Raw genomic sequence first — 14,417 nt, forward strand, 5'->3', positions numbered from 1 at the left:
TCTAACGAATAAAAAATATTACAAGCATGACATATGTAAATAATTTTATATACACTCCTGGGCAAAACAAATTGGCCAAGCCTAAACTGGAAAAATATTTAATGGTCTTTTAATGGTCTTAAACATTTTAATCACAAATCACTGGTCAGGAAATGAGCAAGAATTGCACAATTACTGTAGATAAAATAACTAATCATGAAATAGCCTTCCCCAACTTGCAGAGAGTCTTTTTACAAGAAGAAAAAGACAGTGTCAGTGTTGTTTCACTCACATCATTAATGACTTTTGACAGTTCACAAGTAATTGAAAAATGTCTCCCAGTTTGTTTGAGTTTAATGTGAGACCAAATATTCACTTGGGTTCAAATCTGGACTATGACTAGGCCAAAACATGAGCCCGATGGACTTGTTCTCAAGTCACTTCTTGGTTGTCTGCAATTTGGGCAGGAGTATTGTCTTGTTGAAAAATAATAATGTCTGATAATTTCTCTTTAGATAACAACTTTACGTCTGTGGGAAGCAAGCCATTCTGAAATATTCTCCTCTATTCCAAAGCATTAAATGACTTTTTCACTCACCAATACCAGCACAATTTTTGAATGAGCAGCTGGAAGTAGAAAAGCAAAGAAATTTCAAAATAAGAGTTCTGATGTATTTTGGTTATTATAATAAAAAGTCCTGTATTATGCATAAAATCTTTTTTTAATGGATGTTATTGGTATTTTAATTACAAGATATACCGACATATCTGACATTTAATTGAAAGTAAACTCTTGTGGCTTTTCTCTGGGCCAACCTGTTACAAGAAGGAAAGACTAGAACATTATTTCAGATTTTACAAGTATTTGCACAAAAGATTTTTAATGAAGTAAGGCCAGATCAAGTTTTAGAATTTTTATCGAAGATAAAATTTAAAAACCTATTTTAATTGTTTTTTTGTTTTTGTTTTTTTTCCTCACCATGAATATAGCAAGGGTAGCTTGCATGGCTAAACTATGAACAAACAAACAAACATTTTCTTTCTTTAAACATTATTATCATATCAGCAAAATCTAATATTGATCAACCTCTAAATTCATATGTATTGATACACTATATTGCCAAAAGTTTTGGGACGCCTGCCTTTACGTGCACATGAACTTTAATGACATCCCATTCTTAATCCGTAGGGTTTAATATGGAGTTGGCCCACCCTTTGCAGCTATAACAGCCTCAGCTCTTCTGGGAAGGCTTTCCACAAGGTTTAGGAGTGTGTCTATGGGAATTTTTGACCATTCTTCTAGAAGCGCATTTGTGAGGTCAGGCAGTGATGTTGGCGCTCTAATTCATCCCAAAGGTGTTCTATCGGGTTGAGGTCAGGAATCTGTGCAGGCCAGTCAAGTTCCTCCACGCCAAACTCGCTCATCCATGTCTTTATGGACCTTGCTTTGTGCACTGGTGCGCAGTCATGTTGGAACAGGAAGGGGCCATCCCCAAACTGTTCCTACAAAGTTGGGAGCATGAAATTGTCCAAAATGTCTTGGTATGCTGAAGCATTAAGAGTTCCTTTCACTGGAACTAAGGGGCCAAGCCCAACCCCTGAAAAACAACCCCACACCATAATCCCCCTCCACCAAACTTTACACTTGGCGCAATGCAGTCAAGCAAGTACCGTTCTCCTGGCAACTGCCAAACCCAGACTCGTCCATCAGATTGCCAGACAGTGAAGCGTGATTCGTCACTCCAGAGAACACGTCTCCACTCCTCTAGAGTCCAGTGGCGGCGTGCTTTACACCACTGCATCCGACGCTTTGCGTTACACTTAGTAGTGAGGAAATTTCATGAATGGACTTATTGCACAGGTGGCAACCTGTCACGGTTCCACACTTGAATTCACTGAGCTCCTGAGAGTGACCCATTCTTTCACAAATGTTTGTAGAAGCAGTCTGCATGCCTAGGTGCTTGATTTTATACACCTGTGGCCATGGAAGTGATTGGAACACCTGAATTCAATAATTTGGAGGGGTGTCCCAATACTTTTGGCAATATAGTGTATATTAGTATGTATATATTGAAAATGTCTTGAGTATTTTAAAGCACAGTTACCCTGTTTTATAGTTGAATGTGAGCTGCAGCCTGTTTAATTAATTAAAAGAATCTGAAATACATATAGGTTCTATAGGTTTGTTCTGTATGTACACTCAGTATTAATGTTATTTTTAAATTTGATACTTTGAAGTTGTTTTTTTAATATATTTTTTTCTTTCACAGACACAACTGAATATTCTTCTGGAAAAGCTTCACAGTACTGTGAGTCATCAAGCCCATTTTTGTTGTTGTTTTAGCTAAATGTTATATATCATCTCTGTCTGGCGGAAACCTCATATCTCCTTTTTTTTTTTTTTTTTTCATAAATCACTACTATTGGCCACCCTTCTGTCTGTGGGTTTTGCAAATATTTAACCTATTAAAACATCCAGTTCTTTATTTACCCTTGCATTGCAAACAAGCAGAGATGCTCCAAACTGTGTGAGGCACTTCATTCATGACAGAGGTGGGTATAGTTATGACTTTTGACTGACAGTGTGAGGATCCAATGGAATTACCAGGTTTAGTCACAAGATCTTTTTAATACTTTTTACTGTATTTTCTTTACTCAAGAAACACTATATGTAAAAACTAATGTGTTATGTGTGTGAGGAGCAGAGAAGAGCGTCTTCGCATTTGTCATTGAGTCATAGCACTACTGTCTTAAATAGCCTGTGCAAAGCATCTTTTATAACATGAGATTTTGGCGAAATGACAGAAAAAAATGAGTGCCCACATAACTACAATAAACTTTATAACCTGTAAATTGATGAAAACAATGCGATACACTTACTGCCTCAGATGCAGCCATTCTAATGATGGACAAAACACGTATGTCTGAAATTCTCTGAAAACCTTGCAGCTCCATTTGAGCTTGATTTTGGCAAAAATGTTACTAATATAATGACACACACAATTGAATCAACTTTGAAAACACTGTGTTTATTATTATTATTAGAATTATTTTTAAAAAATAGTGTTTTTCCTTCCTAAAAAGTAGCGGTTTTGGACATACGAGGTTTCCGCACGACAGCGACAATATATTACCACATATACTGTATTAGCTCAGGTGGCACAGAAAGATTGTTTGAAAGTGATGACAGTGTTTTTTATGATTTACAGCTAGTAATGATTGTGCTGCTGTTTTTCAGGGTTCAAGTTTTGTCCGTTGTGTGAAGCCCAATCTGAAGATGGTCAGCCATCAATTTGAGGGAGCTCAGATTTTGTCTCAACTACAGTGCTCAGGTTAACACACACACACACACACACACACAGTGCAGCATGTTTTCGCCCGCACACATATCACATTACACAGAACTGCCAGTGTCAAACCATTGTTTCCTACAGGATTTAGATTTCGCAATTTCATGTTCAAGTTCAAATGGATGTGTCCTGCGATGTGACATGCTAAAATCCTCCTGAAACTATCTGAAACAGCATTTCAGTAATTATTTATTATAAATGCAGCTTTTATGACCTTATTTTAATTGATAGACTACTTGGGGGAAAAACGTAACATAATATTTATCATGTTATGGTGAAGAAGGGAAGCTCATGGACATGCTATGCATCAGCTACCTATTATTTCAAATGCAACAAGGTTGTACAGTATTTTAGTGTCAAGACACAGAGTCTTTGCTTTAAAAAAAAATCTAATTTCAGTCAGGGTTTGCAAGCAGACAGCTGGACTATTACATGTCAAATGTGTGTCGCATGTATCTCCTCTCACCCTGTGTCTGAGAGTTCCTGTATTTGTCTGCTCAGGGATGGTGTCTGTTCTGGATCTGATGCAGGGCGGCTTCCCCTCACGAGCGCCGTTCCATGAACTCTACAACATGTACAAGCAGTACATGCCCGCCAAACTAACCCGACTTGACCCAAGACTCTTCTGCAAGGTGTGTGTTACATCAGGACAGCAACACAATGGGTTGTTACACAGCTTAAATACATGTGCAGGATGTCACTCTTCTATATTGTTCACATATTAAAAGCATTTTACATTGATTTTTTTTTTCTCTTCAACAGGCTTTGTTCAAAGCTCTTGGCCTGAATGAAAATGATTATAAATTTGGTTTGACAAAAGTTTTCTTCAGACCTGGAAAGGTGATGTGTCTTTTTTATTTGTTTATTTATTAATTCATTCATTCATTTTTACTGTGTATCATGAAGATAAATGTGCATGTCATATTTTACCCCAAAATAAGAAGCTATGTTTGTATATAGAATATTTTATATATGATATTTTATTATTATTTTTTTATTTTTTTGGAATGACTCGCCCAACTGTTAGATTTAATGTTCATGTCTTTATGTGATGTGAATATCCTTTTTCTGATTATAGTATAGAAATCATAGATAATTTTATTTTTTCTTTACTTGTGACCAAAAATACCCTCCATAAACCTTTCACCTGTGCAATTGATTGACTGATTCATGTTGCTCTTGTGTCAGTTTGCGGAGTTTGATCAGATCATGAAGTCAGATCCAGATCATCTGGCTGAACTGGTGAAGCGCGTCAATAAATGGCTCATCTGCAGCCGCTGGAAGAAGGTGCAGTGGTGCGCCCTGTCCGTTATTAAATGTACGTAACTGATGGTTGCCCTTTGATTATGACCTGTCGTTTATGTATATACACCTACAGAGGAGGACAAACCTGCAGAAATTAAAATGAAGGGGAAAAAATAGTGCACCATTTGTTTAGATTCAATCACTACACACTCTATATACAAATACATTAAGGAAAAAGAACAGAAATTAACATATGAATAATTAAAAGCAATAAATAACTACAGAAACAAACTAATAAATAAATAACTTACCTAATAATCTATACTTTCAATTTTTTATTCTTGCTCTGTCAGTGAAAAATAAGATGCTGTACCGAGCCACTGCGTGTATCCATATGCAGAAGACCGTTCGCATGTGGCTGTGCAGGAGGAAACACAAACCACGGTGAGCGGCACCTTCTTTCCTCTTCACCGTTTCTTAGAACCTCCTCTTCACTGTTCCTTAGAACAGTGGCATGCTGTCAGTCACTACAGCAAATAATTTTAGCTCACGTGGTACATGTGTTTACAAGAGAAGTCTAGCAGGCAACTTTGTGAATAAACATTTAGGGAACACTTTACTGTAAAAGTTTCATTTGTTAACATTAGTTAACATGCACTAACATTAACCAGTACTTCTACAGCATTTATTAATCATGTTAATGTTCATTTCTACATTTACTGATATGATAATACCGTATGATAATATGTTAAGCTTTAGTTAATGCACTGTGAACTAATATGAACAAACAATGAACACATTTATTTTTGTTGACTAACATTAACAAAGGTTAATAAATGCTATAAGCTACATTGCTTATAGTTAGTTCATGTAAATTAATGCATTAACTAATGTTAACAAATGACACATTGTAAAGTGTTGCTATGCAAATATCACACTGTTGTCATATAACTATAAGACTAAGAAATGTTGGCAATAGATTGCTGTGATGGAATCACTTACCCTATCTATGTAAGTTGATATACAATACTTTTCATATATTTTATAATTTCATGATGTCATGTTAAAAGTCATCAGTAAACATAATTACATTTTGTTTGGAAATAAATGAAGCAAACTGCACCCACATTATTACATTAACGCATGACCAGAAATTCATACACTACTGTTCAAAAGTTTGGGGTCCGATTGATTGATTGATTGATTGATTCATTTTAAAGAAATATATAATCAAGGATACATTAAATTAATCAAAAGTGACAGTAAAGGAATTAATAATGTTGAAAAAGTTTTTTATTTCAAATAAATGCTGTTCTTTTGATTGAACATTCTTTCTATTCATCAAAGAATCCTGAAAGAAATATCAAGCAGCACAACAGTTTTCAACATTGATGATAAAAAAATGTTTCTTGAGCATCACATCAGCATATTAGAATGATTTTTGAAGATCATGTGACACTGAAGACTGGAGTAATGATGCTGAAAATTCACCTTTGATCACAGGAATAAATGACATTTTACAATATGTTCACATAGAAAACAGTTATATACTCTTGTAATATTTTACATTCCTTTTTTTTTTTTTTATCAAATAAATGTAGCCAAATTAACGGACCCCAAACTTTTGAACGGTAGTTTATTTAAAATGATTTTCTGTGGTAATCATCCATATATATCAGACATTTCATACTGTAGAACTGTTGAAATAATCTTTTGGAAGTGAAATTACACACAGCAGCATTAAGAATTTGCTGTTACTGATGTAATTGCGCATGTGTTTGTTAGGATCGATGGGCTGGTTAAGGCACGTAACCTGAAGAAGAGTATGGGGAAGTTGAACGAGGTGGTGTCTGGACTCAAGGAGGGAAAACAGGAAATGAGCAAACACATGCAAGAACTAGATTCCTCTATCAATGCCCACATACTCAAGATTAAGGTGTGTGTCAGGGAGAAGGACCTATATTGAACATGCTCAAATTCTCTGAAATCCTTATTCCTCATCTAACCTAAGGAGTGCAGATAAAGAACTGTATCCTGTACTGTGTCTCTTATCACACTCTAGAGCACTGTAATGAGCCGCATAGACATCGACCATGAGCACCAGGCTCTGGTCAAACGCTCACAGGAGCTGCTCAGCACCATGCAGAAGAAGAAACAGGAGGAGGAGGAGATGGAGCGCCTGAGACGCATCCAAGAGGAAATGGAAAAAGAGAGGAAGAGACGTGAGGAAGAGGAAAAGAAGCGCAAACAAGAGGAAGAGGATAGACGCCTGTGAGTATACATCAGTATTAACAAATCACAGACGTCATTTCAAATACTAGCTGGTATTTTCTATATAATAAAAGTGAATGAGGACCATAAAACACCATAAAACTATCAAAGAAGTACATAAGACTCTTGTGCTATGTTCTAAAGTCACCTGATAGCTGAAGAAAAGACCCAAATTGAAGTTACTATTGTCACTGTCCTTGTGTATGCACAGTGAAAAAAAACAATCCGACTTTAATTGAAGTTGGCATGAAATTAAATTTCACCCTATCTTATAATTTATCTTTCAGATTTTATAGCTAGCAATTCATCTGAAATGTCATAACACAATCTTCCAGTGAAACGACTACTTTTTAGTTACGTATGCGGGAATTCTCCAATCATTTAGTCCGCTTAAACCCTAAGATGGATAGAATCAAGTCCCTGCCCTGCATTTTTCTTTGGCAGCGGCTATTTGCACTAAGTGCAAATACTAATAGATGCTATTTACACTGTGAAAGTAGCATATTTTCTTAGCGATAGATGCTATTTACACTAAGTGAAAATAGCAATATATTCTATTTACACCATGTAAAAGTATCAGTTCTTTGCAATAAGAGTAAATAGTAATTACATGCTATCTATACTTTATATTGGCAGATACTATTTGCACCTCAGTATTTTTGTACATTAACAGGATGCAATAATATCATAGAGTGTAAATTGTTATATTTATTAAAATGGATGCTGCCTTATTAGGAGAATAAAAACCCTCCCTACACCTTCCTCTAATACTTTTAATATTATTAAACACTCGTTCACAGTTTATTTCCACTTTTAGAACATTTATTTTAATTTTTATTGAAAATAAAAGGCGAGCTTGGAAAAAGCCGGATTTGAACCCGCATCGATCTCGTTAAAAGTCAGGTCTGCAAGCCTCTGCGCCACTGAAGATGTTGAACTCTGCATCTTTTGTAAAAACTGAGTGGCCCAAACAAACATTGGTGGGCGGAGCTAGTGTAAATAGTGTTTGCCAACAAGGGACGCTATTTGCACTTAGTGTAAATAGACACTTTTTTCTTTTCCTATAATTTTACTTGGATGTACGTCACAGTATGGAAGAAAGGATCTGTTGGTACTTCTGTTTCATCATTTAAAAAGATTCTTGTCTGAAGCTTCTGTGTGTCTGTTTTAGGAAAGCAGAGATGGAGTTGAAGAGAAGACAGGAAGAGGAAGAGCGTAAGAAAAGAGAGGAGGAGGAAAGAAAACTGCAGGTGACCTCAGCGTTATACATTATTTAACCTGCATTTTTTCCTTAATGTAGCAGGGTCTAAATCTTAACCTTCGGTCACACCTGCCAATAGGTGAAAATTTCCTGGCCATGAATATTTCTGTTATCAAAAAATATGTGTTTGAGCCTATGACTATAACATTATTTAGCTGTTATTTCCTTGAATATTTGTGGCAAAAAGCAAATGTATATGACTCTATATGATGTAATTTCCAGCATCATATAGCCACACTTTCATAACTCTCATAAAAATATCTGAGAGCATTTGGATCACGCACAGCCCTTATAACAGTTCCTAATAAATGTACTGGTCACTGGTGAGTTTATTTACACGCCAGTGCCATTTTTCCTTGCGTTTGGTGCTTGTCGCGTGTTTGTTTCGGACCCTGTTCCCTCAAGGCCTGATCACACCAAGATGAGTATTTGGTGTGCTAAACATTTTAATTTGAATGAAAGGCTGTTTTTTATGGATAGGGGTTCTAATCTCTTTTTTATCACACTGCAAAGAAAACTGGTAAACCAATAAGATTCACGCTTTGTCACATGCCTAGAGCCGCTGCTGTTACTATGACTATGAAACTATCACTTGGTGGCACTCAGTCTATTTTGCTACACAACAGTGAATAGAGTGCCGCAGTGATGACATATTTTTGTAGGCCAACCTGGAAGTTCGCATCGCTTTGGTACCCTCAACAAAAACCCAATAGGATTTTTTTATTGGCTTTTGGATTACTGCAGAAAATAAGATCTGTGACCCAACAAAAGTTTGATTTTTACACATTTTGTTCATCATGATAATCTTCATAAATGAATGGTACCTAACTCTTATGAATTTTGAAGTCTAAAAACACACTAAAAAACATATTATACCCAAAAATTCTTCATACAGTGGACTACCAGTAAAATTGGCAAGCAGGTAAGGTTGCATGAAAGGTTGTAAGGTTGCACAACGCTGTGTGTACCAGGGGATTTATCAAAGTATTTCTGCTTTTCTAAAAGTGACATCTGCTTTCAAAGATGGATTTTGCATTTTCATTCAGCCCATCTGTCATTTTTTTTTTTTTTTTTACATATTGGTCTGAACTGACAAATCGTATGTGAAAACCAGACAGAGTTTTTGTGCCGAATATTATGTTGGTGTGTGGTGAAGTAAAGTGACTTTGACAAAGCAGCTGATTGTGACGTGTGTCACTGTTGGCGTGTTCCTCAGGAGGAGATGGAGCTGCAACTGGAGGCAGAGAGGGAGCAGGAGACTGCCCGACAGGCTGTGCTGGAACAAGAACGTCGGGACAGAGAACTGGCCCTTCGGATCGCTCAGAGCGAGGCTGAACTCATTCCAGAGGAGACACCTGTGGAAGCCGGATTACGGAGGTATTTGCATCCCTTTGAATGCCGCTTCCAACTGTCCAGAAAATGCATTCCATCTCAAAACCTTTATCCAGTACCCCCTACAGCTAAAAATGCCCCTTATACAATTACTTACAATACATGTACTTTACACATGCATTTAAATATTAAGAGTGTTTCTTTTCATGCAAACACAGTCAATCATACAGCTGCAAGTTAAAGGATTGTTCCAGGTTCAATGCTTGTGTAGTTCAATGCATGGTAACTGTGAGTAAAAACAAACAAAAATCTCATTTACTGTAATGCTCTTACAATAGAAGTCAGTGGGGCAGGGCAGAACCAGATATTAACCAGATGACAATTTAGACAACTTCAGCTCTAATAATAATAAAATGTTTGCTGAAGAATTAATGTAGGTAATAGATACTAGAAACTGAGCCAGAAACTGATTCCAAATCAACTAGCAAAAAGAATACAGCAATCCATTAAGACTACTGTACGTTCAGTCATCAAACGCACATTAAATTACATCAGAAGTTACTATAAAGACATTTATAATGTTACAGAAGATTTTTATTTAAAAACAAAATGCTGTTCTTTTACTTTCTATTCATCAAAAAAAAAATGTCATTAGGGTTTCCTGTTTTCAAATTTTTTTTGCACAATATATTTTTATAACACAATAAACTTGAATATATTAAAAGATCAAGCAAAATTTGTTTCTTCATGGTGTGACTCTTTTACCTTGCCTTGAACCTGGAACATTCTTCTAAAGCATTGATGGTGGTGGGATTTTGAGTCTTGTTTAATTACCGATGGACACTGATTAGTCTCTCCGTCAATCTATTTAATGCTCTTCCTGTCTGTTTTTACAGTGTTGCACCACCACAAAAGCTCAAGAGCTTGACCATGTAGGTTACATTTTCACTATGTCTCCTATTGAAATCTTGATTGTTTACTGCAAATTATTAGATTAGTTTAAAAGCAGCTCTTTGGTAGTTTTGTAAACATTCCATGAAACTACCATGTATTTTCACATTTATCAACATGAACTTAAATTAGGTCCAACTGCGAATCTTGTTGGTAAAATAAACACATGGAGGGAATATTCTTTTAGCGGGTCATATACTGACGTCATATACTAACATATGTACGGTCCAATAATCATGTCCTTCAGGGAGGAAATGGCGAAGGAAATGTCTGATCTTCTGGCTCGGTGGGTAGAAGGGTTTGTTATCGCTATGGATATACACAACCAAAAATCTAAACCTTATCCATTGAAAAAAAATACTTGATAAAGAGCCTAAATTATATGCAATTTAAATCATTCTAATAATCTTTAGTACAATCACAGTATTTCATTTTGTTAATCAAATAAATCCAGAGTCTAGTTTTATCACTTCTGTGCATGAATGAATGTGTTTCCTTCTTGTAATTTGTTTAATGCTGATTTGTTTTCTTTTTCTAAAATTGATCTTCCTGTTATTGGTGTTGTGATGTTATTTAAACCCTTCTTTTCTTTAACCAATCTTTGATACTTTCACAATTAAATAAATGTAGACATTTTTGTAGCAAAATAAATATATTGCTTATTACCATGTTTTTGATTTAGTAATACAAATTAGGGTGTTCTGTAAGTTTTATTTATTGTATGTAGTGTACATTTATTTATTTTTTTTTGTTTTTTGATTGATAAGTCGAGATTCTCATTTTTGTACCAGATAGCTTGTAATTCCACGGTACTTTAGGTAGCTCTAGTTTCAAAGTAAGGCAAGTCAAATGCCTAGTGTAGGAAAATGAATCAGTATTTTTTTTCTTCATTTGGTTTTGTTTGTGTTGTTTCCATGAATTCAGAGCTCCACAAGTGACCGCCACAAATGCTCAACCTGAAGTCAAGAAATATGAGCTCAGCAAGTGGAAATACGCTGAATTACGGGATGCCATCAATACATCCTGTGGTAGGAAAGCTTCTATTTGTTTTCATCAGTAGATCTGAATAGAATATGTTTGGTTTTGTTTCTTTTGTTTCTGCATTTCAGTAGAAAAATGTTTATGACAGTATACAGTCCAAACCATACATTAAATTGCTTCAGCATCGGTCAAAAAGGTTCTTCTTGCATAGTACATAATCTGCTGAAAAATAGTTTCTGTGCTTTATTGCTTTCAGATTATTTCAACTTATTTAAAATGAACCTAATTCTGTGTTGATGGGTACAAATGTGGATAAATGCAGATGTCTGTTTTATTTCAGTTTCCAACTCTCTTTTCACACTATCCATGTAGATATCGAATTGTTAGCTGCGTGTCGTGAGGAGTTTCACCGCAGACTGAAGGTGTATCACGCATGGAAGTCAAAGAACAAGAAACGCAATGCTCAGGATGAGCAGAGGGCACCGAAAGCCGTCACAGACTATGGTGAGAAATCCCACTGGAGATCATTGACCAGAGTTAGGATGAAACACATAATACACTCTGTAGGCAGAAATCATTTTTTGTGGTGTTTTTTTTTTTTTTTGGGAATAGTTGACATTGGAAGCAAAGGCTTCATCGGTAAGTATGGACAAAATAATAAATCATCAGCTGTCTAACTCCACAAAACATGACTAAAAGACCTAATAAAAAATTAAAAGAGAAGAAATACAATAATGAGCCTAACTCACTAATTTAACAAAGTCAAGAGAAAACAATATTTACAATAAATAAAATATCCTGCTTTCCCTGCTGATTTCCTAACTATTTGTAATATGTATTTACACTACTGTTCAAAAATTTGGAAAGGTCTCTTCTGCTCACCAAAGCTGCATTTATTTGATCAAAATACAGTAAAAAAAACAGTAATATTATGAAAAATTATTACAATTTAAAATAGCTGTTTTCCATATGAATATGTTTTAAAATGTAATTTATTCCTGCGATCAAAGCTGAATTTTCAGCATCATTACTCCAGTCTTCAGTGTCACATGATCCTCAAAAATCATTCTAATATGCTGATGTGCTGTTCAAGAAACATTATTTTTTATTACCAATGTTGAAAACAGTTGTGCTGCTTCATATTTTTGTGGAAACTGTGATACTTTTTTCAGGATTATTTTAATAAATAGAAAGTTCAAAAAGAATTGAATAGTCTTTCACTTTTGATCAGTTTAATGCATCCTTGCTCAGTAAAAGTATTAAATAAATAAATACAAATCTGACCCCAAACTTTTGATTGTACTTTTACAATATTGTTTTAGCTGACCTTTCATAATGCTCTCTGAATCAGATCCACACATGCACAATCCAGTAATACCATATCAAATGGTCATAATGAGCACATATGCATTAGCCAGAATTTCAGATGAAGAACATTTAAACCTTTTATCAATCAGTATAGCCTATATAATTGCTGCCGATAAAATGAATTTCAAGTTTCATGTAGAAGCTCAGCATAAAAAAATAGCACAAGAAGTGGTTTGTCATTACTGTTAATGTGAGTCAGTTCAACTTGCTCTGTTGGTATTGTCTCATATTATTCCGTATCCTTGGTTCTAACCAATCATATTTTTTTATTTATTTTTTGTTTGCAGTAATTTTATATTTTTCTGTCCTCACTAGCGAAATACTCTGTGGGTTGACACGTCTCAGCCAATTAAGCCTCGTTCAGACTGTCAGTCCAAATCCGATTTTTGTGCTTATTCGATTTAGATTCAGATTTAGCAAGTGTGAACAGAAGAAAATCACATGAAATTTTATAAATCCATTTTGAGCTACATTCATATGTAGTTTGAAATCCCTTCTGGAAATCCGTTTCAGTCTGACTTCTCTGATCGGATTTTGTGTGGTTTATGTAACTTTCTCACGCCACGTAATGTAAATGTCAGACATTTTTATAGGAAACATGATGAAAGTCACTACAGAAACAAGGTTGTGTTGTTGCAAAGTGCCGGACGAGCAGAAAATGACTATCACAGAGACATGTTTTGAAACTGGCAGAGACGACAGCATGGAATAAAGCCACACATGCCAGCTTCCTGTGTTTCTGCCGCTGCCTCAGAAGACGATGCAGTAGTCCAGCGTGGCGGCTACACATTATCATGTTGTAAATAAGACAACATCTGTATTGCAAACCCCTCCATGTTGCATTTGTTGTTGTTGGTGTTGTATGCCTACCAACACACCAGCATTGCTACAGAAACCAATGCAGATATTCTGGAAAACTAAAAACCCACTGGGACATACAAACCAGACAATAATTTAGGTCAGATTCCAATCGGATACACAAATAATCAGATTTGGACTGACAGTGTGAACATAGCCTTAGAAAATTTCATATTTATATACTTTTATATGTAGCCATGTGGATTGGGATTTTTGGACCAATAATATTACACTGTGTACAATGTTAGGAGAATTAGATTGTGTTTTTCTAACACTATAATGGAGTTGTCGTCCCATCATCCTCCAGCCCAGCAGAACCCGGTTGTGCCTGTAATGCCTCGGCAGCAAGAGATCGTCATGAACAGACAGCAGCGCTTCTTTCGCATTCCCTTCATCCGACCAGGGGACCAATACAAAGACCCGCAGAACAAGAAGAAAGGATGGTGGTACGCTCACTTTGATGGGCCTTGGATTGCCAGACAGATGGAGCTGCACCCGGATAAACACCCTATTCTGCTGGTGGCAGGTCCCGTTCACTTTCACTCTCATTTTTTTCACAGCAATACATTTGTTTCTAAGAAAAGCTGTTGGTGTCAGTGTATTGTGTTTCCTTATCAGTATCGGACAATTTTTTCAAAATTGTAAAATAACGAGTATCAGTGCAGAGCTACGGAAGCCCTGAACCGCATGGTGGAAAAAAGAAAACTTATGGTAGGGAGGAAAAACAAAAGAACTTCTCGTTATTTCGACACAAGTCGTTATTTCGACATAAATCGACTTAAAAATGAAATAACGAGTTATTTGGCTAAAATGGCTAAAAT

General features: G+C 35.8%; 1 protein-coding gene across 4 annotated transcripts in view; it reads left to right on the forward strand.

Moving 5' to 3' along the window:
* Positions 1-14,417, forward strand: part of myo6a (myosin VIa) — a 62,362-nt gene that overhangs the window by 46,127 nt on the left and 1,818 nt on the right. Inside the window, exons 19-33 of one of the 4 annotated variants that reach the window (XM_051875561.1) lie at positions 2,250-2,288; positions 3,218-3,311; positions 3,831-3,961; positions 4,092-4,169; positions 4,518-4,647; positions 4,928-5,018; positions 6,360-6,510; positions 6,637-6,845; positions 8,017-8,095; positions 9,323-9,483; positions 10,335-10,370; positions 10,637-10,675; positions 11,314-11,417; positions 11,743-11,874; positions 11,983-12,062. In XM_051875561.1, the coding sequence (XP_051731521.1) occupies positions 2,250-2,288; positions 3,218-3,311; positions 3,831-3,961; positions 4,092-4,169; positions 4,518-4,647; positions 4,928-5,018; positions 6,360-6,510; positions 6,637-6,845; positions 8,017-8,095; positions 9,323-9,483; positions 10,335-10,370; positions 10,637-10,675; positions 11,314-11,417; positions 11,743-11,874; positions 11,983-12,047 (1,539 nt within the window). In that variant the 3' untranslated portion in view covers positions 12,048-12,062. Of the gene's footprint in view, positions 1-2,249; positions 2,289-3,217; positions 3,312-3,830; positions 3,962-4,091; positions 4,170-4,517; positions 4,648-4,927; positions 5,019-6,359; positions 6,511-6,636; positions 6,846-8,016; positions 8,096-9,322; positions 9,484-10,334; positions 10,371-10,636; positions 10,676-11,313; positions 11,418-11,742; positions 11,875-11,982; positions 12,063-13,903; positions 14,123-14,417 lie in introns of those variants that run through there. The other 3 variants (XM_051875557.1, XM_051875558.1, XM_051875559.1) reach the window with 3 other exon arrangements.

The sequence above is a fragment of the Ctenopharyngodon idella genome, chromosome 20 (assembly GCF_019924925.1).
Source record: "Ctenopharyngodon idella isolate HZGC_01 chromosome 20, HZGC01, whole genome shotgun sequence".
Taxonomy (NCBI): Eukaryota; Metazoa; Chordata; class Actinopteri; order Cypriniformes; family Xenocyprididae; genus Ctenopharyngodon; species Ctenopharyngodon idella.